The following is a 25943-nucleotide window of genomic DNA, read 5'->3' on the forward strand; positions in this document are numbered from 1 at the left end:
GACTGAAGCTCACATTTATTTACAAAATGTATTTACACCAGGCTGGATAAAGAAACCCATTAACAAAATCCCACCTTAGATCCCAAACCTCAGGGAGTATTAGACTGTGGAATGATGAGTCAAGTGTCAACAGTGATGGGTCTCTCTTAAGAGTAAAGTGCATGATAAGGAGGCTTATAGTGAAACTGCTGTGGTTGTGTAATGGGTTTGTTAATCCTTGTGCTCTCCTGTGTGTTTTCTGAGAAAGGGAACTTTCACTGTGTTGTTCCCTAATGTTTGCTTTTCCCGTCTGCCCTGGCGAGAATCTGGAGGACTGTCTGGTTGAAGTCCTCGGGCTGGTCGGCGAAAACGTAATGGCCTGCTCCTCTGATTACCTGATAGGCATGGACAGAAACAATCAGGTGTTTAGAGATAAAGATGTTGTGAATCCAAAAGGCTGTTAAACATACAGAACATTAAAATACACTATATACAACTGTTTCTAGTGCATGTAATTTAATTCCATTAATCCATCTTATGAACATTTACAACTAAAGTTCCTTTCTGTGAAAATTAAATTGTCACCGTTACATTTGCAGCAACACAAACAAAGGAAACCGTAACTCTGTAAAGTCACCAGTGCTTGTTTTCATCCCAGTGTACTACCGACAGATGCTGCAAAAAGCAAGGTGAACAACCTACTGTAATTTCAACATCTGGTCTGGTTTTCTTGAATGCATATCCAGAGTCGCTGTCAATGCTGGAGCGTGATCCATAGATGAAAGAAATGGGAATGTGAGCTTGGACCTGGTCGATCCTCTCGAGCATGGGCCTCTTAGCCCAGCCATAGGGAATAGTCATGTTCTTAAAGGCCGTCTCTCCACTGAAAGCAGAAAGAAAAAAAGAATATGCACAAGCTTATACGATGTGACTAGAAATAACAAACCTATGAATATCCGCGAAAAAAAAAAGTTCCTCACCTTGGAGTCTGGGCGTTCAGGTGGTAGATGTAGTCTGACACAGTGTTGTCGTCAAACACAGAAGAGTATTTCTGTTTGAAATCAGACCTGATGGTCTGGACCAGCATTGGACCTGAGAAATGAGAAATTACAATTTAGTTTTCAAAGCTACTTGATAAGCTTATAAAAAAAGATAAAAATAGGACGTGGGAGGAAAAAACCTTCAACATGCTCATCTTATTCAATCAAATGAGGGGATGTTTAATAAGGGACAGGCAGACAAGGAGCAACATCCTTTTTGTGCCCTGAAGCAAAGGGTTTTACTTTTGGGATATTTAAAAAGAGGTAGTTTAGATGTCTCAATCAAGGCTCCAATTTTTAAATTATAAATGACCTTGTTTAAAGTTCAAAATCTCCAGCTACCTAGATCAACATTTGTATGTTGAATATGTAACAGGAGGAAGAATATGTTTCTGTGTGTGTGTTCTGACCTAAAGGTCCAGCCAGTCTGAGTCCAGCCAGAGGGTTGAAGGGGCTCATGACTGCCCCCATGGCTCTGATCCACACTGGGATGGATGTGTGGTGGGGGTTTTCTGGACGTGCTGGGAATCCCCACGGCTCCACCAGCAGCAGACGTTTTACCCTGAACACACACACACACACACACACACCATTATTTGATAAACGCACATGCTAAATGTCAAAAGTCAATTATGAAGCCTCACTTTTTTTACACCTACAGCTTATTTGGCAGATGGTACAGTAGAATAACGCACATAAAAAACAGGTAAACACAACTCTTTCCTAGACTTTTAAGATATTAAACAGCAGGATGATAAAGGTTACAATTGGCAGAATTATTTGGCAACTCAACACAGACTATACAGTTGATACTGTCTCTAAAAGCTGTTGAGACCTAAAATGAAACCACAAAGGATCCTGTTTTTATAAATCATAACAGTAAATACTACTAATGCTGCATCGAATGATGATTTCTATTTTATTTTATTTTATATTTTATTATACACTGCCTGGCCAAAAAAAAAGTCGGCACCTGGATTTAGCTAAGCAAATAGGTACGAGCCTCCTATTGGATAATTACTGCATGGGTGATTATCTTTCAGCTGGCGACAAGTTATTTAACCCCAACTGATGAAATGAGTAGCTTCTCATTTCTTAAACAACCATGTCTAAAGACACATCATGTGGGCATGGAAAAGATGTTTGAGAAGGGTCAAATCATTGGCATGCATCAAGCAGAGAAAACATCTAAGGAGATTGAAGAGACTACTAAAATTGGGTTAAGAACTGTCCAACACATTATTAAAAACTGGAAGGATAGTGGGGAACCATCGTCTTCGTGGTCGGAAAAAAATCCTGATTGATCGTGATCGGCAATCATTTAAATGTTTGGTGAAAACAAATCGAAGAAAAACAACAGTAGAACTCAGAGCTATATTTAAGAGTGAAAGTAAGAGCATTTCCACACGTACAATGTGAACGGAACTAAAGGGATTGGGACTGAACAGCTGTGTAGCCTGAAGAAAACCACTAATCAGTGAGGCTAACTGGAAAAAAAAAAGACTTCAATTTGCTAGGGAGCATAACGATTGGACTCTGGAGCAATGGAAGAAGGTCATGTGGTCTGATGAGTCCAGATTTACCCTGTTCCAGAGTAATGGGGGCATCAGGGTAAGAAGAGAGGCAGATGAAGTGATGCACCCATCAGGGCTCAAATTGTGAAAGAGTGATTCAGGGAGCATGAGACATGGATTGGCCACCACAGAGTCCAGATCTTAACCCCATTGAGAATCTTTGGGATGTGCTGGAGAAGGCTTTGCTCAGTGGTCAGACTCTCCCATCATCAATACAAGATCTTGGTGAAAATGAATGCAACACTGGATGGAAATAAATCTTATGACATTGCAGAAGCTTCATCAAAACAATGCCACAGCGAATACGCGCTGTAACTAAAGCTAAAGGCGGTCCAACGAAATATTTGAGTGTGTGACCTTTTTTTTGTGGTGACTTGTTTTTTTGGCCAGGCAGTGTATTTTACAGACCATTAGTCATTCGTGATTATAAAAATCACAGAATAAAAATTAAAACCTGCAAATGTTACACATCTGCTTGAGAATATAGCTGCAGTGTTAGGATTCTCCTTAACCCTAACCTTGCAGTTAGTTTAACTTTTTAATTAATCTTTCTAATTAAAGCTCTAAACTCCTTAATCCTGAGCTTAAATCTGCTCTTCTTTATATTTGCTGCACTTGAACAGCATAATGCATTTGAGTATTACTTTGATGTGTGTACCTCAGACTGGCATGAACAGATAAAACGTACATTTGATCTAATATTTTCTGTTTAAGAAATATGATGTGAAGGTGTCTTTGTAAGTAGGAAACCACCCTGCAGACTCTCATCTATCCACCCACCCACCGAGTCACCTGTGTGGGTATTTGAGCGTGTAGGCCGCAGACAGGTATCCTCCAAGGTTGTGTCCCAGCAGCACCATGTCCTCCAGCCCCACCTTCTCCCTCCACTCTTCCAGAGCCTCCAAGAACTGCTCCTCAGCCCCCTCGGAGTCAATGCTGAACTGGGGACGGCTGCTTCTGCCGAATCCCAGCAGGTCAAGAGCGTAGACCGGTCCGCCGCTGGAGAGAGTGTCCAGGTTCTGGGCCCAAAGGGCGACCCCTCCTCCAAAGCCGTGCAGCAGAACCAGAGGAGTCCTGGGCGGGGGAGATGGGGAGCTCGGCTGAGCGTTAAAAGCTAAGGTCCACAGATAGTTGCCATTGGATATCCGGACGTGCTGCCTGGAGAAAGGCCGCTTCACAGCTGCAGCAGAGAGGGAGGTTTATGAGACAGGGATGGAGAAAGGAGGGAGGAAACATAGGGGCCTCATTAGCTTCAGATTCATTAGATTTGTGTTGGTATTTTAACTATAAAGCTACTAACTGAAACGTGTTCCAACAACTCTTTAAGCCACACTTACTCTTGAGCATTTTCTCCTCTGCATCTTTGAGCTTCATAGGAGAAGTGGGACACCAAGAAGGAAGCCAACTTAACATCCAGGAGCTGAGATTCAGACGGCAGACAGACAAGCCCCCAGTCAGGCAGACAAGACACATAAAGTACATGCAAAGACAAGCAAAATATAAACTGAACTTTGACCATTCAGTTATCAGTGTTGTCAGTATTCAGTCCTCCTTCTAAAAACATGACTACTACATGTCAACAGCATAGGGAATAAAGTCCAGTAACATCAATAAAATACGTCTGTTTAAATTTGAATTACTTTCCAGCAAACATATTAAGTCAAAATACACATCACTGACGTGAAGAACATTTTAACACAGATTCAACATTTGGAATACAAAGACTGGAAGGGGTTGTACATAAGTTGTGCTTATCAGAAAAAGAAAAGTATAGGTGGTTATCTGGTACAAAGTTTACCCTCGATAGTTTGATACTCGTATTCAAACACACTTGGAGAGCTGCCCTTAGCCGTGTAGGCAATATTAAAACAATTCCGTCTTAATATTGGTTTGGTGTGGGCTCTGGTGTGTTTGTTAAAGTTACTCCGGAAGAGGTCTGTCCTCGTTCAAGAAAAAAGCGTTGCTTGTTGAAGTAAAGGGGTAAAAGTTTTAAAAAACAAAACAAACAAACAAAAAAAAAACCACTAAGACAGCTCACCTCTGCTCCATGGTCGGTTGAACCTCCTCCGCCATCCTCCTCATGGTTTACTGAGTCGATGTTGCGACTTACGGCCAAAAACAAGTCCTGTCAGTCTTTTATGATGCATTCACGTGCACGTCGTAAAGAATAGAAAAACACAGCTTGAAAATAAATTACAATTAACGGCAAATCACGTTTACAAACTATGTGTCTGCAGCATGCAGTTACGCTGGAATGATGTGAATAAAATAAGTTAATTTAGAAATCAGAAACTAATTCACCTAGGTGTTTAGCCAATCGTTTGCTTTTGTAGACGCTTTTCAGTGTTTGATTGCTTTTTTTTTCAACTGTACATGAAGGCAGCAATATTGTCTGAGCCTCCCAGCACAACACAGGTGCGTTGGAAGACATTGTGCGTTACATGGAAACTTTAAATCATTAAACGTAACTTTAAACATTTACGGAAATAGTTAAAAGTAAAGAGGTAATAATTAAATCATTTAAAAAAAATGAAGAGTACTTCTAAAAGAGGCTCGTGTTTCGTTTTGTTTTGTTTTAGCTGGCGTTAGCGGTTGAATTAGCATAACATCCCGTTAGCATCATAAACTGACCTGAATATAAAATATTATTATTAAAAATGGAAATTTGATAAGCACTTTTTACATGAACAAGAACGTTATTTTATAGTTTACGACGTGTTTTTACCAAAGTAAAAATAATTATAATCCCGTGAATTTTAGGTTTGAATCTTTTATCAGATATTTGTTTTGTCTCAGCTGGGGAAGCACAGTATTACTGAACTGAATTGAATGCTTTATTGATTGTATTGAAATTATATATCACATATCTGAACTGTGCAAATGATAGAAAAACACAAAAGATATCCATTCACACACAGTTACCAGTATCTACATTCATACAACTGTGGGGCAATAAATAAATTAATGATGGCTGCATTCCATTTAGGGGAGATCCTGCTTTTGTGCATGATGGTTTATTGGCAGGTCTCATAGAGACACTTAATGGAACTGAGCCAACATTAATACTCCTCTTCAGTAGTTTGGTAGTCTGTGTTTGGTGGGTCAGATGCAATGACAATCCTAAAGAAGATTCTGGCTCTCTCAAACTAAAATGTAGTCTAATGATAGAAAAAAACACACCATTTCTTCTCTTTTTTTTTCGTATTATTTATGATAAAGAAGAGATTACATGGAAAGTTAATTTAATTCATTATCCATAAGGATTTAAGTGTTGCTAAAGGAATAGAACATTTTCTATCTTACCTTTTCCTTTAAAGGAAAAGTCCATCCTTGCTGTGAATCTCATTAAATCTTAAAATGAAGTTTATCTTATAGATTTAGACAAGATTTATCCTTGAAAAGCTCAGGAGAAATCATCCTGTGGTCAGTGTATGCTGGCTATACATTTATTTGTGTCTTTTAGAAATGTCACAAACTAGGTACAAATCGGTATGGGATTAAAACTGAGCAACAGTATACACTGAATATTTTGTAAGAAAGAGAGAAGTCATTTGACAAGCTTTACTTGAGGTTTTATTATGACAACAAGTCTTTTTCAGACACAGTGACAACTTACAAATGAGAAACTCCTTTTCTTAAATGAGTTGTAATTTTCTCTCTTACAGATGAGGAGCTTGAGTCGAGCCCTGTCAGTTCTCGTCCACAAGGTGGAGTAGTTGTGTTCTAGTAAGATATACACACTCATACACGTACATGCACAACCACTTGCCAGAACATTAGGTACACTAGTGAAAATGAATGTGTTCTAACGTGTTAGAGTTTATGTTGAAACAGCATCAGGAAGGTGGTACTTCAACTGGATGATCATTTTGGAGGATGTAGTGTGTGGTGCTGTTAAACTGGATTGAAATAAACGCTAAAGTGATTCTGTTATTTAGTGTAGCCCACACACTACAATGGGTTTGGTCAAAATAATAGAAACATGTGTATATATGTACAGTACTATTCAATATAATACAAACCACAGCCTCTGAAATAAAAACCCACATGAATTAACTCTTGAATCTTTGTTATTTTAAACTAATGATAGTTACCATCACCTTCATGAAGCTAAGATTTAGTGCGGGACTGTTACATTAGGATGCATTCGTTTTCACTAGTGTACCTAATAAACTGGCAAGTGGGTGTAGAAACACACTCTCCAGATACTTTGTCCTTCATTCTTCAAACACAATTTTCCTCTCATGCCACCCACTTCTGGTGGCTCTCAGACCATGGGTTGACTGAGTGGTTCCTGAGTGCTTCATTTCCTTTGCTCCCACAGATGCACACACTCATTCTCTCTATGTGTTACAGTACATTCACTCTGCTGAGTACTCAAAATTTCATAAGCCAGTAGACAATGAGGCTGTAGCCAAGCCCTATGAAAAGCAGAGGTAGTATAAGTCTGTAGCTGTCTGGAGACCAGTAACTGGGTGAAGCTTTTAGTGTGGAGACAGCATAGAGCTGCAGTGTAGAGCTGGCCTGCTCATTGTGTCTCACAAACTAAATACTAGCCATGTTAGTTAGAGGTTACACGCCTCCTCTTTCTCATTTTTTATTTGGGAAAGCAAAATCGGTAACCTGTGGTCTGGCAGTAAATTGACATAAACAGAGCCTCTGTTCAGTCTCATCAGTCCTGGGACAATCAGGAGGAAATTTCACAATATAGTGAAAAATCATTACAATTCAGTCTACATTATTGGATTGTCTAATCTAACTGATTGTGCCTGTAGGTATATGCTAAAGTATCATGCAAAATCCGTAAAGATGTTCAGTTGGACACAAGGGTGAAGTGACTACAGTTTGGTGAACACAGATCTATGTGTCCTCACAAAACACAACAGAGTTGACCCTGGATGACAGGCATTACAGGAGGCCTGGTAGACCAACACAAAATTATTGGGTTAGTCAATGTATGTATAACTTTCAAAAGTTTTCAGAAAATTTCATTCAGTTCTTTCAAAATCTTCATAAATATGTTATATGAATCTGGACAGACATGGATTTAAACTGCACCTTGACTCAGTGGCAAACAACAGTGAGGCAGTAACTCTAGCAGTCGGCACAAAATGGTGACGCACAAAGGGCTTATTCACAAATAACATTTTGTTGAATTCCCTGTGTTTGTGTATTCAAATGATTTGATATGAGATCTCGACTGGAAAAATGGAAATGGAACAGAAAAAGTGCATCTGTAGCGTCCATGTTGTTTCCGCATTCCAACTTAAAAGAGACTTCCCAACTCTCATATGTGACCGGGATCAGGCTGTATGCTAACAACATACTAGCAAGTACTGTATATCAATAGTATGAAGTAACAGCAGTTGACTTAGTGTTTTAGTTGCAAAGGTCAGAAAGTGCAACTGTAGTTATTTTTATTAAAATAAACACTCATTGAATTTATACTTCACTGCAATGTTCAGAAGCTTTTTGAGCCATGTACGGTATGTTCCGTACACCTATAATACACCCACGCATGCGTTTTCATTTCAGAGATGGTTAGGACTGTGTGCATACAGTGTTTGATTCCCAGTCTTCTTCGCTGTTGCTTTTGTTGCACTTGAACTGTAGGAGGTATACGGGAACAAAATCAAAAATGACAACATAAACTTGCAGCATGTAGTGGTACTGTGACATTGCTGCTGTGCTTTTGGGCTTTAAGTTGACTTGAGCAATATTTATTTCTTAAAATCATCTATACTTTCTGTCCATGGAATAGTATGCAAGCCACTGGTTGTGTGTGAGAGTGAGAGAGATCAGGGTCTGTTATCTGCTCATAGTGCACTGTTCTGTGGTCAACTCATATAGGCTTGTTTAATACAGTTTAATACAAACCCTCCATAGATCTGTCAGCAAGCTGTAAGCGCAAACCCAACTCTGTCATGAGTTTCTGGGGCATATCCCAGTGCAGTATGGGTAATAAGAGTGACCAGGCTGTTAGTGGAAGATAGAAAAGAGGATGTAGGAGAGGCGGAGGGTCCGTCTGGTTGCTAGGATACGTGGCCGGCGCCAAGAGCGGATATGATTTATAATGGCCAGTCTCACTGTCTCGGTTTCTCCACTAGTTTCCTTCTTCCTTTCCTCCTTCTCACTTTTCCACTGACTCTCTCTATCTTCTGCCCTCATTTCTATCCTCATCATCTCTATAGGTCTGTAAACTATCTGAATGATCAGAATGATCTTAGCCCGGTCAAAATGATCTGAGTACTTGGCATTAGCTAGGACTGTCATTTATTTTGGTGTTCCTAATATTCCCTCCTGTGTCCATCATGAGCACCCTAAGATTATGCAGAATAACTTTGTTGGTATTAATGAAAAAACTCATTTGGAGTCCTGTTTTCAGTGTAGTGGATTATACAGTTCAATTATTAGTCAGTACAGCAACGCCTGCATCTGTGAGTGTGCACGTTCACATGATCATGCATGAGCTACAAGCACATGAATGGATGATATTGATTTTCAGAGACTTGATCCACCTCGGGATGTGGAAATCCTTAGGGACAAATACAGTGTGAAAAGCAGGGGGCACGAGGCCATGTGAGGAAGGGAGACAAAAAGGAAATGGAGGTCTGAATGTAAGAGGAAAGGATGTCACACAAGGTCGCAGAGACATACTAGTTAATGTTTGATTAGGATGTGTAGGCTAATAATGGCTTTAAATTATATTTTTTGTAGATATCAACAGTGAGGATTTCTCTGAAAAAGTATTGCGGAGGATATTTGTCTCCTAGCAGTGTGCACACCGTCACGTGACTGCAACTTTCCACTAAAAGACAGACTATCACTTTTGGCATAGTGGCTCTTCTGTAGATTTTACAAACAGACAGTGGTGAATATAAATCAGGTATGCGTCAACATTAACAAAAACATACCAATTTTTTCACTTTATTCCAAAATGTAATACAATGGGACTGAAAAAAAACATCTGCATCTTTCATTCCTTCAGCAGCCTGGGTTTTTATTTTGTGCTGCTGTTGGCAGGTTGGTGTTTGTATCATGCACAAATCTGTCCGTAAATAGGCAGAGTGGCACAATGCTACATTGAGAAAAAAAATATATGCTGTTTACGGGACTTTGTTTTTTGTCATGTAAAAAAAAAACAGACTGCAGTTTTTTCTTATTTAAGTTTTATCTGCTGAAGTTTGTAGAATTCTGCCCAGTAACGGAAATCTCATTGAAAAGAACCTTTTAAAAATTATTGAAAGTCCATGTCAACGTGTTTTGTTTTGTCTTTTTTTTTTTTCGAAACAGACCACTAACCTCACTGACATTTTCAGTGGAAACACAGAAAATATATGTTGCTTTTACATTTTTTTGAAACGAAGAAGCTTCACCTCCATTTTGTCTGGATAGTGACAGAAACTACTTGTCCAGCGAAGGGTCACGGGGGGGCTAATACTATCCCAACTGTCGAGAGGCAGGGTCCACCCTGGACAGATCTCCAGTCTATCACAGGGCTAACACAGAGAGACAGACAACCATTTACACTCACATGCACACCTACGGCCAATTTAGACTCACCGATGAACCTAATGAGCATGTCTTTGGACAGTGGGAGGAAGGTTAGTGGACAGTTTCTAAAAAAAACAAAAAAAACATGTTGACATGGACTTTTAATAGTTTTTAAAAGGTTATTTTCATTGAGATTTTTCATTACTGGGCAGAATTCTACAAACCTGGAGAGAATCCACACACAAAATATATTACTGCAAAGACTCTAGAGTTTTTTTTTTCAGCTTCCTTAAATGGCTGGTTACTATATTTTTCTGTCTGCTGTATCTTAAAACCAGTGTGACCAATTTTGGAAATCATTCCTCCTTCCCATACTGGCTGTGAAGAGATCAAGTGCTATGGCAATTTCAATGTAAGGGAAGGGATGAAATTCACAGTAGTTTTTCTCTGCAAAAAGGCATTATTTAACAGGTATGTTGTAGGGGTATTTTTTCAGTCATAGTCTTTTGTTTCATTGCAGGGTTGCAGTGGGAAAAAAGCATAGTTAAGAAATGTAAGTCACTTTGCACAGCAGTAACACTTAAAGCGACCAGAAACTCATTTATTGTTCATGTTGGCACGTCTGTGTACTGACATCAAAGAACTACTGGCAATGAAGGCCAACATGACCAAAAATGTTCTGCGCCTCAGGAAAATAAGTAACTCCTCTTAAGAGCAGGTAGCAGTAGCCTGTATTTTGGTTCAAAAAAGGAAAGTCAGAAGAAAGAAAAGATGAGCAAGTACATCCTTTTGTGTGTGCCGTTTGAATTTTTTGTTAAATCTGTTTCTCTTCTTGTGCTCTGATTCGCTAACCTAAACAGCCAACGGGAGTAATCTATCTGACCATCTCGTTGCGTCCCCGATTCATCACGATTCATCATGATGAGCTAAAGGTTTGATCTGGTTAGCGATTCATCATGATGAATTGGATGAATCATTATAATAATTCTTCAACGGCTGGCCATCATTTTGGTGGCCTTTAGACGTGTGAAAACTTCTGAACTGTCCAAAAGACCAATCAGCAGACCAAGCAGACCAGTCCCAGTTCTCGTTGCCTACACATTGTATATGCTTACACAGAGCAGGTTAGCCTACGGCTTAGCTATTGTATGCGATCTCGTCCAGCTATAGTGTTAATGTGACACAAGACATGAACAATAGCTAAAGGTTAGCTTAGGTATCGACACTCTTTCTATCAGTCTACCCTGCTAACTTATCTGCACGAGGTAAATTACATTATTTGACAAAGCAAGACATCCGTTAGTCTCTTCGTTCTGTACTTGTAAGTGATCCAGGAAGACATTCGAACTAGAGTGTCCATATTTCTCTTTCCCTCTCAGTCAGTCCAGCGTCTTCCAGTAAATGGAGGATAATTTTAGAGCTATAAAGAGCCCAGAGGATATCGAGGGGAATGAACGTGCACACACACACACACACACATACACAATGAGATGGTCGCCCATTCCCTTTTGCACCTGCTGACCTCACAGGATCCACTGAGATCGGCTACTGCTGAGTGTGCGGCTTCTACACACATTCACTTACACACACACAAATACAGGAATGCGTACGCACTTTGACTAATAGGCCTAATGCTTCCTGAAGAGGGCCCAGCACTGCATTAGCTACGGATGTGGGATTGATTTAGAAACTGAAAGCCTTCTAGTGTGTGTGCGTGCGTGTGAGTGTGTGAATATGTTGTGCACTCACTGATGTGTGTTTTCCCCAGTTCCACCCTTATGACATTGTCTGTTTACTGACAAATGATACACACTGAAAGACACACAAAGATGCATATGTAGGAGGTTTATCCAATTTACACAATTAATATTCAATATGTTTACATGTTCCCATTTTCATTTGACAAATCACAAGTATACAAAGTTTCTTGATTCTTTTCAGTGTGTAAAAGTCCTTGCATAAATGTCATCAGACACTCAAAAACTCTGTTACTAATTATGTGGTTAGCAGAAGGGCTAATTAAGATAGTTTGACCCATCACTCCAATTACATGGTGGTGAAACTCTGGAAAACAGTAGTGCTTCTCTTGTTAGATTAATTCCTGACATCGGTATTAAAAAAGAAATTAATAATAGAATGAAACAGTGTTTATTTCATTTCATGGTGGCCACAGTTCAAAGTAACTTCAGCTGACGTCACTGACTGAATGTATGGTATTTATCCCATGAAATAATGAGTGGTGGTGATGGTGACAGTGGTTGCTGATTGCTGAATGCTGCTGTGTACGCATGACAGTGTGATCAAGTCAAGTCAGATACATAAAAGAGGTTCTAAACATCACACAGTCATGGAAATAGAAAACATTTTCACATCTCTTCTCATTCATTCATTCATTCATCTTCTGTACCTGCTTATTCCTGTTAAGGGTCGTGGGGGTCTGCTGGAGCCTATCCCAGCTGTCATCGGGCGAGAGGCGGGGTACACCCTGGACAGGTCGCCAGTCTATCGCAGGGCCAACACAGAGAGACAGACAAACATTCACACTCACATTCACACCTACGGCCAATTTAGAATCATCAGTTAACCTAACCAGCATGTCTTTGGACGGTGGGAGGAAGCCGGAGTACCCGGAGAGAACCCACGCAGACACAGGGAGAACATGCAAACTCCACACAGAAAGGCCCAGTCAGCCCATGGACTCGAACCCAGGACGTTCTTGCTGTGAGGCATCAGTGCTAACCACCTGTCCACTGTCCCCATCTCTTCTCTTACATCCAAAATTAGCTGGAAGGCTGAAACAGTTTCAGAAATGATCACAGATGTATGTGCTTTATGTGGAGGCAAAGTAGTTGTGTAAAGAACTTCCACACAGCTGTGTAATGTAAAACGTGAATGTTGGGAAGTATTTTAGATATCAGAAAGTTGTTGGGTGAGTTGGCCGCGAAGAAATTGTGAAGAATACCAGAGGCAGGTCTGTTGGAATATGCAGATATCATTGCTTATGGAGAACAAAACCTAAAATTGGCAAGTGAAGAATATCGAGAGTTGGATATCATGGATATATTTTGAAACACTGTCATTCTCATGTCCATTGAGTTATCAGATATCTTTTAAGAGATCTGTGGTGATACAGCAGTACCTGATCATAATATGCTTTACACTGAAAAGGTTATTGTCTCTTACTGACTGAGAATCAATGGAGGACACACAGTTCTTGTTCTGCATAATAAATACAGGTTCATTGAAGTTAAAATGAGTCGCTCTGGTTGACTCAAACCAAACATGCTGTCTTCTAATCTTTGTGTTTGCATGAACCATGTGTTCTTGTGTGGTGTGTTAAAGGGACCTTTGTGTAGTTGCTGGGACCGTCATGTAACTAGGATGAACTAAGTCTAATATCACCTTCTGCTTCACTTATTCATGTTATATGCCATGGCACTCTCACAAGCAAGAATGAACAATAGATGCTACTATCACTACTTCTCTCAGTGTACTCTATATGTGTCTTCCAAATGATGTTGTAAGACTTAAAACTTGTAAATGTGTCTTTTGAACAAGCCATGACTTTCATCATGTACAAGATCACTGAAGGGCTTGTTGGGCAACACTGGAAAACTGAGCCATAACACAACAAGAAGCAGATCTTATTGGAGAATCAAAGAGGCCGTGGTGATTTGCATGGTTTCTGTGTGTGTTTTTTGTAAAGAACTAGGTGACTGGCAGTAGATTACTGGTAGAAAGAAGCACAGCGAGGGCTGAAGAGGAACGGGTTAACACGTGCTGAGAGCAGAGGAGAAGAGGGTGAGGTGGCCTGGGGGGAGGAGAAGAGAAAGAGCAGAGAAACCGAAAAGCAGACGTGGAGGAGGTGGGGAATTGATGAAGCAGAAAGCTGGGTTATTCCTGCTGTGAATCTATGTGTCTTTGCTGTGTGTGTGTGTGTGTGTGTGTGGGTGTGTGTGTGTGAATGGCAGGCTTTGGCAGTAAATGAAACTGTTTATCAGATCAATATGGCCATCATCTTCCAGATGACTGTGGCCTCTACTGAAGAACAATCATAAATCACAACCAAATATGGAGGACACCAATCTATAGCCACTGTGTGTCGCTTTGTGCGTGTGTGCACGCAGTGTCTAAGGCTAGACGCACCTTTCCGTTTTTGTCTGTTTGTATATTTAGCCTGTCTGTGTGAAATAGTATTTTTTCTTTCCCTTGATGGTCTGGAGGAAGCAGTCGCAAAATGGAGACATGAGAAAGACAGACCACACCTTCTCTTACACCAGTGCTTTCCACACACTTCACGAGGAATTAAATAAGGGTGGTAGACAATGTACGTAGACGCGAGCATCCATGTTGCATCGTTTGGGTGCCATTTCCTCACTCCTTCTCCATAGGGTTAACAACAGTGCTCTTGTTCTGTGCCTGACTGCCCCCAGTGCTCTCACTCTGAATAATGTAGCCTCCCGATATCAGTGACAAGAGTCTCGAAACCAAAATAGCATCTTGAGCTCCGATAAATATAGAAGGTAATTAGATCGGCAGCAGGAGAGAGACAGAGAAAAGCCAGGAAAACGGGAACGTCTCTTTTATGTGTGAGGTTAAAACTCCTGTAGTTCTGCAACGAACTACTGGGGATCGATTGGACGAGAACAGTTTGTCGTGCATTCGTATCCTACTCACCCTTACTCTGACATTATTATCGATGACTGATTTCTTTACTTCGAAAAGAATTTTACTGAACATACACGATATGGAGTTTGAACTGTGTGTGTTTTAGGGCCTGCTATGAGCACAGTGAGTCAGCAGTATTTCACCGGTTCGTTCTCGGGAGACTCGGCTGTATGCGAGCTCTCGCTGCCATCTGTGTTTTGCCACTCTCTCGCCCTTTTTACTGCCTTTCTGTGCGTCTTCGTCTTGTTTTACCTGCCCTTCTTTATCAAATGTTTGCAGTTCATAGGAAAACTTACGAATCCGGCGACTAATCCTTTGTGTGATGCTGTTGGCAGTGGAGTGAGGAGCAGGGTGAAAGGTTATGGGAGGGGTCGGATCAGCTTGTCAGAGCAGCCTGGCCCCCATCTCGACATGATCCCCTCTGGGAAAGAGAGAGTGTGTGTGTGTGTGTGTCCATTCAGTGACATGTTGTGACAGAAACTGACTGACAAGCCCTTTTGCAGCTCAACACCGGCCGCTGCAGAGAGACTAATGATGACAGCTCTCAGGCCGTACACAGCTTTCTTTTTCTCTCCCTCTATCACACACATGCACACACACACACACCCTGTCTTCCAATCTCTCGCTCTCTTTGTCTTGTGTCTCTCCCTCGACTACCTCTTCCTCTATCACACGCCCACACAGACAATGGCATCCTGTATATTGTCTCCCTGACGCAAAGGCGCAAACACACACATTTACATGAATGCAAACTCACACACACACACACACACACACACTGACCCACACGCACTCTCATCTTCACGCGTGGAGTCATGCTAGTCTGCATGACAAGTCTCGCTCAAACACACACATGAAGTACACAATTTTTTTTCTCTCGCATTGTCTGTCTTTCTCTCAGATACACACACTCTATTTTGCTCACACACACACAAACGAGGCACTACTCTCTCTGTCTTGGAATTTTACATTTTGATGAAGGAGGAAGCATGTCATCCAATCAGAGCAGCGGGAGCAGGGAGAGACCATGCGAGTCCAGACAGGAGGGTGGTTTGGACACTGTTCACTGCTATGTTATCAGGGCCCTCCCTACCAGCTCTGCCCCCCGGCGTCCCTTGTCTCAGTGCGGCTGGTGGTATGATCCAGCAGGCTCGATAATAACCCCTCCTCTCTGTCTCCCCCTCTTCTGTCAGTGCTAGGGTGTAGCTACTGATCCTATACTACAGCAGAGAGAGTGAGAGTGAAAGGGAGGAGGGACATCAGGTGTCACAGCTCTGCAACCCCTGTTGAGGCTGCATTACCACGACAACCAGCTCCAGGGGTGCCGCCAGGTGAGTCTGAGGACACGCACGCACACTCACACACTTTAACACACTTGCTGTGGATGCACACAATGAAGTGATTGCACATTCCTTTCGCACAGAGATGTGTTGAATTGTCAGCTTTACACGCACAGGTGTGCAGCCACTGATGTGCTTCACAATGTCGGCATTGTCACTTTTGGATACTATGAACACTGTACTAAAAGCAGTGTAGTGTGTGAATGTGTGCCTGGCTCATGTCAGCTTGTGTAAGTGTGTGTGTGCGCATGTTTGTAGCCTTGCCAGAATGTACAGTATATGTGTGTGTACGTACACCATCCCTCCCCGTGTGAGGTGGTGGGAGACAAAGGGTCCCCTCTGTCTGGCGCTGTAGCGCCACTCACACCGCCGCTGATGGGTGGGAAAGTTCTCTCCGTCATCAATCATATCTGATCAGGAAAAAAAAAAGTCAAATAGGATGCCCCCCACCGCCACCCCACCCCATCCCTGCCCCCTCACCCATCCCCGTCGAACACTCCTGACTCACGTTGATAGGAGGACACGGTCACAGCAGATGATCACCCGGCTGGTGGGGGTGGGGGTGCGTTCTGAGGACATGAAGTCTGAGAAGAGGGGGTGGGAGGGTGGTTGGCGGTCATGACACCACTGTAATGTGTCACAGACGTAACATACAGAATGAGCTTAAAACACATGTGTCTAAGGAAGGGTCATCTGCCATGCACATGACTGTCAGTGTGTGTGAGAGAGAGAGGAAAAGAAAAAGAGAGCACACGCATAATGTGCCAAACTGCCATCCATTACTGACCAGTGAACCCAGACAAAGAGGCGTTGGATCATATGTGTAGTCTCGTGTCATATACCGAGTAAGCGTGAATGTGGGTGGGTGGTTAGGGGGAGTAGGGGGGAGGGTTTGTATGTTGATCTGTATATGCAGGATGCCTCCACGAGCCGTGTGTACAGTATGTCTGATCATCATGTCTCAGCCGGTCCCTCAAGGTACCATTCGACTCCCGAAGATCACATGTGCGCATTGCGGGAGGGAGGTAGGTCTCTACCTCAGTCCCTGACACCCTATTCAACCTGTCCGATTTGACAGCCGGTCGCATCCCACCCACAATCTCCGGCGTCTTGCAGCAACGGCAGAGTCTCTTTCAGCCCCTACCTCGCACGGCTGTGAACTGGTACAACCCTGTCCATATGACACTAAATGATCAATCCCCTCTTTGTGTCAGCTACTGTTATAAATGTGCTCTTATCCTTAGGTGGCCTTTGTTAAATCCTGCCCATGTGATTGCAGATCATAGAAGAGCTGCAGTCTTGTGTAGTATGTAGTAGCATTTTTTGAGTACTCATCTTTTTTAAAATGTTGAATCGTGTTAGTAAACTTAAAAATTGCATTATTCCGTATTTCATATTTTGCAATCAGAAAGACCCATTTTGTTTTTTCCAAAAATATCTTATGTGAGGAGTCACGATTTCATCTTCTTAAGACCCTGTTAGTGACTTTCACTGGTTAGTACAGTGTGTGAGAGATAAGAAGGTCAGAGACGGATGGTCTACATGGGTGGAGAACTGGGCTCACACAAGTGCACAGGTCACACACATAGAGGGACACTAAACCAATCAAGGTGTAGTAACCTGGAGAAGAAGAATTCAGCATATAGACGAGGAAGTATCGATCATTCTTAAACTCTATTCTGTGTTTAGTATTTGTGATTCATATTTATCACAAGAGCACACTGATCTATAGTCTCTCTGAGTTAATAGTGACCAAACTGCACAGTCTGGGAGCAAAAATGTAGCAGCAAGAACATGCAGTACATTTCTTTCTCAATGTCTTTTTCTTCTCTCCCTGTCTCTCTCCCGAATTATTCAATTTGTCACCCTTCCTATTTCCTACCTCTTCTCTCAAAGCTCATATGCACACATTCATCCCCTCCTCCATATGTGAGCACTGACGGTAGGGCGTGCCCCCCCCCCCCACACACACACACATCACCACCACATACGTTGCAATGAGACGTGCGGTGTACATACACTGACAGTTCACACACGGCTGCACAATAACTGACATGCTGGCCGTCATATAGGCTATATCCTGGTTTATACTATGGGGCCTCTGTGAAAAGGAATCGAACATGCGCACAACCTGAATACTCCTCTTTTACATTTTTGATATTGTGGAATGAGTGTAATGGTGTGGTCGCAGAAATTTCCCTTTGTATATGATGACTGTAATGCTGAGAAATGATGGCGTAAGCAACAATTACCCTAATTGAACATTCCAGAGCAGTCCTGCAAAATGGCTGCCGAGCCGGCATGCTGTCTGTGATGGCCGACAAGAGTGTGTAGGTCTACACTGTGCGTGTATAGCTGCGCATGTCTGTGTGTGCATGTGTCTGAGTGTACGGCTGTTTGTATATATGTGTGTGTGTGTTCGGCCAGGGTGCTTGTGCTAAGTCTATGTGAGAGTAATCCTACGATTGCTTTTTTTACTGACTGCTTTGTGTCAGGGGAAGTCTCCGCTCACTGGAGATCTCTGCTAATCCATAATTACCTACCTCAATATACCTAGAGTGTAGGAGCCATTATGTCAAACCGCCTTACTGTAACAGCTGATGATTATGGCGCCTATAAGAAAGACTCTACATTTAGCTCTGAAAGCAAAACTCCGCTTTAGATAGTGACAGTGACTTTCAGCATCACCACCACCATCTTCAGAACGTCTGCATTTTCACAGACCGCCATTAAGGTGCTGAGGGTGTTCTGACAAACAGCTGACCTTGTTGTTTCTTTACAGCTCTCTGCCTTGCCAGCCCACCACCCAACCACCCATCCAGCCAGCTATCTAGCTACCTACCCATCCATCTGCCCAGCCAGCAAGGCCAGCCCTGCCCAGAACTGGCAACCTGCGGGAGTCATCAGGGTTAGTGCTCCTTTGGCATGCCTCTGTGCCAAGATTGTCTGCAAGCATCAGGCAAAAACTTGTAAAATTTATAGATCTGCACTTAAACCAAAGGCCAAACAATCAAATGATATTCTTACATAAGGGTAAGAAGTGGGTGCGCAATCAAGAACCATCCATAAAACACTGCGACTGTTCCTGATTTATAGCAAACGAGTGGACAAAGAAGAGAAGTGTGGTGGTTTTATTGTAGCACAACAACCAGTGTCTCATTGGAATCTTAGAGGATGTTGAGTGATGGCCGTTCTGTTTGTTGATCTATGTTCAAATCTCTTCATGCGCTGACATGTCGACCGCTGTCATTTTTCAGGCTACAAGTTCTTTTTTTTTTTTTTACATAAATTTTCTTGTGACAGTAGTTCAGTTTAACACATCTAAGAAAGCACAGCTTTCAGAGGTGGGTACCTTCTTACACACACGCACATACCCACACACCTTTTACTGAGATAAGCAGCATTTTTTTTTTACCATTTTCATACCCACTTTTTTCTTCTGCTGTTATTAGACTACACACACATGCACAGAGCACAGATTATAAGCATCACTGGATTAAGTTAAGACTGTGCCGTTTGCTAATAATTCAAATACTGCAAGCGCTTGCATTTTCTGCAGTTCATCAGGGAGACGCTGTAAAAAAGACAAAGCTGAACTAAATGACTACCAGTGCTCGGGCCTTATCGCGACTGTGTGGGTGTGCTGCTTGTGTGCTCATGTGCGAGAGAGCGAGTGTGAGCGTGCACGCACCGAGGCTTGAATGTGACAGCCGAGGGCCGAGCTTATATGTTAAAATCTTCGCAGCTTTTTCTAAATCATTTGTCAAGCGATAGAGCGGTCACACCGTTCAGTTGAATAGTGGAGACACGGTGGAGAGGAAAGACGGTGATGAGGGATTACACCGCCGTACATTCAGGCCCATTAATAGGCTGTGTCTATTGATGTGTGTATATAGGTCTGTGTGTGTGTGAGAGAGAGAGAGAGAGAAGGAGAGAGCACGCATGTGAATGTGAGATAACTTTGAAATTTACTATTGATTGAGTGAATCATTTTCTCTCTCACTGTCAACTCTTCTATTATCAATATAATGGAGTCAGCCATTAGCTTAATGTCTATAAATTTGATAGACACAATGGATCGCTGAAGGCAGAATGAAAAAAACACAAATAAAATGACCCCGTTAGAAGCAATAATTACCTTCTAAAATACATTTTTAAAAATATAATATGCAATTTAAAAATACTGAATATAATCTCTGTAATGTTCCTTCTATTTTATATGGACACTTTAACTATACACTATATGTAGGACTGGGTAATTATCACAAGAACATTGTTTTCCAAATGAGCAATAACATATTTACGAGTGTTACATAAATCCTAACATCAGATAAATATCAGACAGAGTATTAGAAAGCAGTCAAAATAGAGCGTCATTTAAAAAATCTCAGTTAAAGAGTGTCAAGTGTTTATTTCAATGCTAACGATTTAAAAATCAGACCATAACTGAGATGATGTTAGAGAGTGTAAAACCTTAATCTTGTTTTCCTAACCTTTTTAATCTGAGCAATATGGATCTTTACTTTTGAGTAAAAGGGGAACATGAGGACATCAGTCTGTGTGTGTGTGTGTGTATGTTTGTGCGTTTGGCAAAGGGCTTTTTAGACCTGAGTAAAAGGGAAATGGAGGCTTGGCAAATGCTCAGCCAGCATCTTTATCACTTCTTCATTCGAAGCTGACCACCACCACTCCTTAATAATGGACACAAAACGCAATCCTTTCTATTTATGCCCTCACCAACTCCCCACAGTGGGAGAGATAATATTATGATAATATTATGAGATAATACACGAACACAAAATGATGTACCATCATTGAGGGTCGATTAATTTATCATCTGATTTAGAATAAGGAAAGAAGTTCAAATTGTATAGAAAACTAAAGAAATCAGTGTTGTTTTTCAGCTTGAGGTGATGAGAGGAAAAAGGAAAGAGTTTGACTCAAGTGGAGGTCTGGTTAATAGCGGCTAATAGTGTGCCTCTAAAATGCAAAGAGGGGAGGATGTTCTCCACCGCAAAGCTTTTTGCCTCCCTGGCTTCCATCCCAAGTGCAGACAACAGACATCGTCATTTTCCAACTCAATTTACAGACGCATTAGGAGATGCTGAGACGCGCCCAACTCGCTCAAATGCAATCAGCCTGCCTGTGTGTTTTAAGGGGGAATTGAGGGTGCCATTATTATTGACTTCTTTTTGTCTTCCACCCCTCTGTAAGCCTATTTTTCCACTGAAATAATTTTGAAACATAAACAGCCGCATATGGATTTCTTTTCATGAGCTCCACTTAATAACGTGTCTCCGTTTTACCACGGTTGAAACTGCCATAAATCGCCATAGATTCATATTAAATGTCCATCTAGGTCCACCTATTTAATGTTGGTCACTGAGCATATTTTGTTTGTTTTTTTCTTTTATGTTTCAGGCATAAAAGACAAAAGGTCCTTACGCTACATTTGCAAATTAATTTTGTTGCACCATTTTTACTGAAGTTATCTTTACAGTTAATCAATGATTTCATTTTACATAAATTAAAAATTAAAAATACAAACACTTTTACAAAAAAGATCAATGTTTTTCCAAATAATGAGTTTAATGCCTATATGCATGACTTGATACAGCATTTTATTACAAAAATAACCCACTCTGATGGCTTTTTGTTCTGTATTTTAGTTTTTAAATTGATCTTTAATTCTGTTTCTGGTAGCATTAAAAAGCTCTTTAAATTTGGCTTTGTGAAACCTGCTGATACCCCTGAAAGTCTGCCTCGCCCTCTCTCTCTCTGTAATTGATTTCACACCTTTGAGCTCCACAATAGTTTTCTGAGTGCACTTAGGGGAGAGATTCAAGACAAAGTCAGCCTGAGAGGTACAACCATGTAGTTCCACTCCCGCACACAACAGCTGCCCTACAATCCTGCACTGTTAATGCCCTGTTTGACCCTCAGCTAAACATATGACTAATTGAAAGCTTGGGTAAAAACTGAAGAGAGAGAAGCAGGATGCCAGACAAAGGATGGGGGCTGGGAATGGCAGGAACGAGAGGAAGAGATGGGAAAGGCATGGGAAAAGGGAATGAAGAAGGAGCGATTAGGAAAAGAAAGAGAAGCCTTTGGAAAGATGGCATCCTCTATTATGCTCCTATCTTTAATTCCTTCATTCTCTCAAAAATGTCACAGATCGTTCTTCTTCTTTTTCATCCTTCATTTCCTTCAGTACCACTTCATTTCTTGTACCAGCTGTTCGCTCATCTGTTTCACGTTTGATCTTCTTTCCCCCACATCGGATTTTTCCCCCCTCATTCTCCTTCCCTACATCCTTAACATTTTTCCCCAACGTATCCTTTAAACGCTCCTTTTTACTAATAAACACGTTTCTTGAATCACCCTCTTAGAACAGCGACAGCGGATTGATCGGACACAAATGCACAGCTCAAATATTGATTATTACTGAAATGATGGACATGCAGGCGCACAAAATGTTATTCATATGTGCCGTTAAGTGGCTGCATCTCTTCGGCAAGTCTCTTTTTTTTTTTTTGCCAAGCGGCGCCATATATCTATAGTGCTCAGGTGGTGGGGGTCTTTCAGAGCGTGTGGACGTTATCTTGAAACGAGGGGCCGGCTGCCATAGCAACCATATGATGAGGCAGGCAGGGCTATTTAAAGGAATTCAGCTGCTGCTTGCGTTCCCGTCAGCTTCACACCGGTCCAGTGAAAGACAAAGAAATGGATGTGAAAGCAAGATGAATATAGAGCCTTGTTGTTTCAGCCCTACAATCTAATGTTTGGTATAAGATCTCCCACTAAAATGTGACAAATATGGTTTAAATGTTTAATTACTTACCTTACTCAAGGACTCTAAACTATATTACTGGTTTGAACTCTAATCTTCGAGTCTCCTTTTGTAATTCATGGTGTTTTTTTTCTCACTCCTCAGTATTTCTACTTGCAGCACATCGTCTTTCTCCCCTAGAGCCTGCCACTTTAATAAATCTGATTTAATTGCAGCTTTTTCATTTAACATCACAACTAAACATGTCTTTCACACATTTGAAATTAATTTGCATAAAATGCACACATTATCCTGGAAGGTCGATAAAAGAAAAGTGATGCACATTGCAAGAAATGCTTCTCTGTTAAATTATAAAATATAACTAAAGCTTACTACTCAATAGAGGATTTTTTTTTATGTTTACGGTGTTAACACGCCTGAATTATTTGCAGAAGGGGCCACTGTAAAGTGTAATTATTCCCGACAAAAAAAAAACACCTACTTTTCCTCTAGAGAGGTATTTCTCAGTGGACAGCAGCACATGAGGAAACAAGTGTGAGACGAGAACAACTGCTGTGCACCTACAGTGCCTTGCATACCAAACTTAGACAGGGAAGCAGAAAGCACAAAAAACACCATCTTTTTAGAAGAAGTATATGTGAAGGAAAAGGGACATTTATGCCCTATAGTCCACTAAGAGGATTGCTGTATTTTAGTTTAGCCTCCTATCTCAAAAATCTCAACATTTACCAGATATTTGATAGGCAGGGTGTTTTACATTATATAGCTTTTAGTATTAATTTAAACTTATTTAAAGTCTTCATATCAAGGTCACAAAAAAAGAAAGCTCAGTGTTGAGCTCAGTTTTCAGTTTTTTGGGGGGTTTTTTCAGGCAAATACTCCAAACACCGCTTTCTTCTAGCTCCTCAATTGTGGGGAAGTTCTTATCGTTACAGGTGTATTATAGACCAAACCACTGATTGATTGAATGAGAAGAAAAAATGTTTGCTGCAGGCTTACCTTTAATGCTCATAGCCATTAGCAAACGTCTGCATATCGGTCTGTTCCAGGACAAGACAATGAGCTCTTACTGGCTTTGTAAATTAGCATCAGCTAAATGTCTAAAGTGAAAACATTTAATGAATTGTAGGAATCAGCCTTACCAGTTTTGGACTCATAGGGTTGATAGGTGGCTGTTCCTCTCCCATAAATGTCCTTTTATCATGCTAATATTCTACAACATTTTAATTTTCAGTGCACAGTAATTGGTAAAACGGTTGGTGTTCTTTTATCACTCAGTTGAGCTCAGCATGCTATTCCAATGCCTGCGAGAGCAGTCAAAGATTTAGAGTGCTTCATAGAAGCAAAATTATGAGTGACCTCTCTCGTAACACTCCCTCTGCTCTTCACACTGCTCTTTATCTCATTCTAATCCCAACTCATTTCATATGCTAAGTAAAAGCTTATATCCCTCTTCACTGTACGTACACACATACTTCATTGCTGTGGTGTGATTATAAAATTTGCATAGAGGATGTTTTTGGAACGGTTGAGAGCAGAAGCAGCGGAAGCAGGGGGTTGTGGGTGGTCTAATGCCTGGCAGGTGTAGATAGGTGAGGCAGAGATTCCCAGACTCTCTCGTGTCTAGATTTATGATGTGAACTCAACAAGAGGAACCCAGAGAAACTTCCTTCATGTCTCAGTGGCCTTCTTCTCACCTCCAATGGTTTCCTTTAAATTCTAATTTGCATATTCTCTTTTCACAGCTGCCACAGATGTAGCGAAGATTAGGAAAGAGAGGAAGAGGCAGAGCTGATTCTGTACCCCCAGGGAGGACACAATGAGGTGGAACCACTTCTCAGCTTCCCAGTGGAAAAACACTCTCAACATCAGAGCGCCATCTGCTGACTTGGTGGGGTGGGACAGCTGGTGTTGTGAATCAGGCCGCCACAGTCCAGGGACCGGCTACTTCCCAACACCAGGGTCTCACCATCACTCCTCACATCTCACTATTATTTCATATCTGGGCTTATGTATATTTTCAGTTAATATTTTATGAGAGTGCTTTATATTCTCATACCTTTTTGTTTTTTTGGTAATTGTTGCAGTGCCAAGAAATGGAAAATAATATATTGTACCTGATATAACATTGATAGTTAATGAGATAACCAATAACAGATAATTGTGCAATTTACAATTAAAGCTGTTGCTTTCCTTTTATATGTTAATAAATTGGTTTTATGTAAATGTGTCTGTATTCTGCCAAAATAAAATTTTTATTTACCAATTAAACAAAGTTGTCAAAATTTATTTGAGAAGCCTTTTATTCACCCATTAAAGATTTTTCCCCTCAACAATTAATAATGAAAACGTTTGCACTTTATTATCTTAACATCTCCAGTTTTATTAGATTAGATTAGATTAATTTGACACGGAATCCCACAAGGCTCAGTTCTTGGACCCTATATAAAACCTCCTCACAACACAGAGGAATAATTGTTAAAAATGCTGTTTCAGACCTTGAATGTAGAATAGTTACATCAGCTTTAGGTATTTCTATACAACTGATAACATTATTATTTTTTTTAGACAGCTGATGGTTATCAAGAAATATAGGTTAGGTCAAGGATTAAAGACACGGCACACAAAGTTGCATAAAACGTTACATAGTCATATATGTATATGTATATGAAATATAAAGGGGTTGCATGTTCAATTACCGTTCCTGTAAATATTACAACCCCTCTTATATTTAGATTGTGTCTTTAGGTCTTGTTTATTTGCTTTGTTAACAGCCTGGTACCATCTAAAAAGGTAATAAATGACTATGTGTAGCTACATTGAAATGTTTAAACAAACAAAAACATGCATAATTAGTCCACTGTGAAAATAACATTTTGAATTAATGATCAATTTTGCTGATCAGTGTCTGTTGGTTGCTAAGTAATAAATCTTATTGCGGAAATGCTCAGTGGTAAGACTAGTTGCGCATGCGTAGTGTTGCCGAGCACGCCTTAGTAGTTCCCATCCCACGTCAAGTTGAAATTGACTTAGAGGGCGGCAGGGCATTAAGATTGAG

The 25943-nt window shown here is 41.0% G+C and overlaps 1 protein-coding gene across 1 annotated transcript; it reads right to left on the reverse strand.

Annotated features, from left to right (window-relative positions):
• On the reverse strand, window positions 1-4857 carry LOC311501961 (1-acylglycerol-3-phosphate O-acyltransferase ABHD5-like). Its single transcript, XM_084564034.1, has 7 exons — window positions 4632-4857; window positions 3931-4013; window positions 3386-3773; window positions 1430-1581; window positions 960-1071; window positions 682-862; window positions 1-374 (listed from the first exon to the last, which is right to left on the reverse strand). The coding sequence occupies exons 1-7, from the start codon at window positions 4673-4675 to the stop codon at window positions 270-272; spliced, it is 1065 nt and encodes a 354-aa protein (XP_084420160.1). The 5' UTR covers window positions 4676-4857; the 3' UTR covers window positions 1-269.
• Between the last annotated feature and the right edge of the window lie 21086 nt (window positions 4858-25943).

Source organism: Chelon labrosus, assembly GCF_963514085.1.
Source record: "Chelon labrosus genome assembly, chromosome: 16".
Lineage (NCBI taxonomy): Eukaryota > Metazoa > Chordata > Actinopteri > Mugiliformes > Mugilidae > Chelon > Chelon labrosus.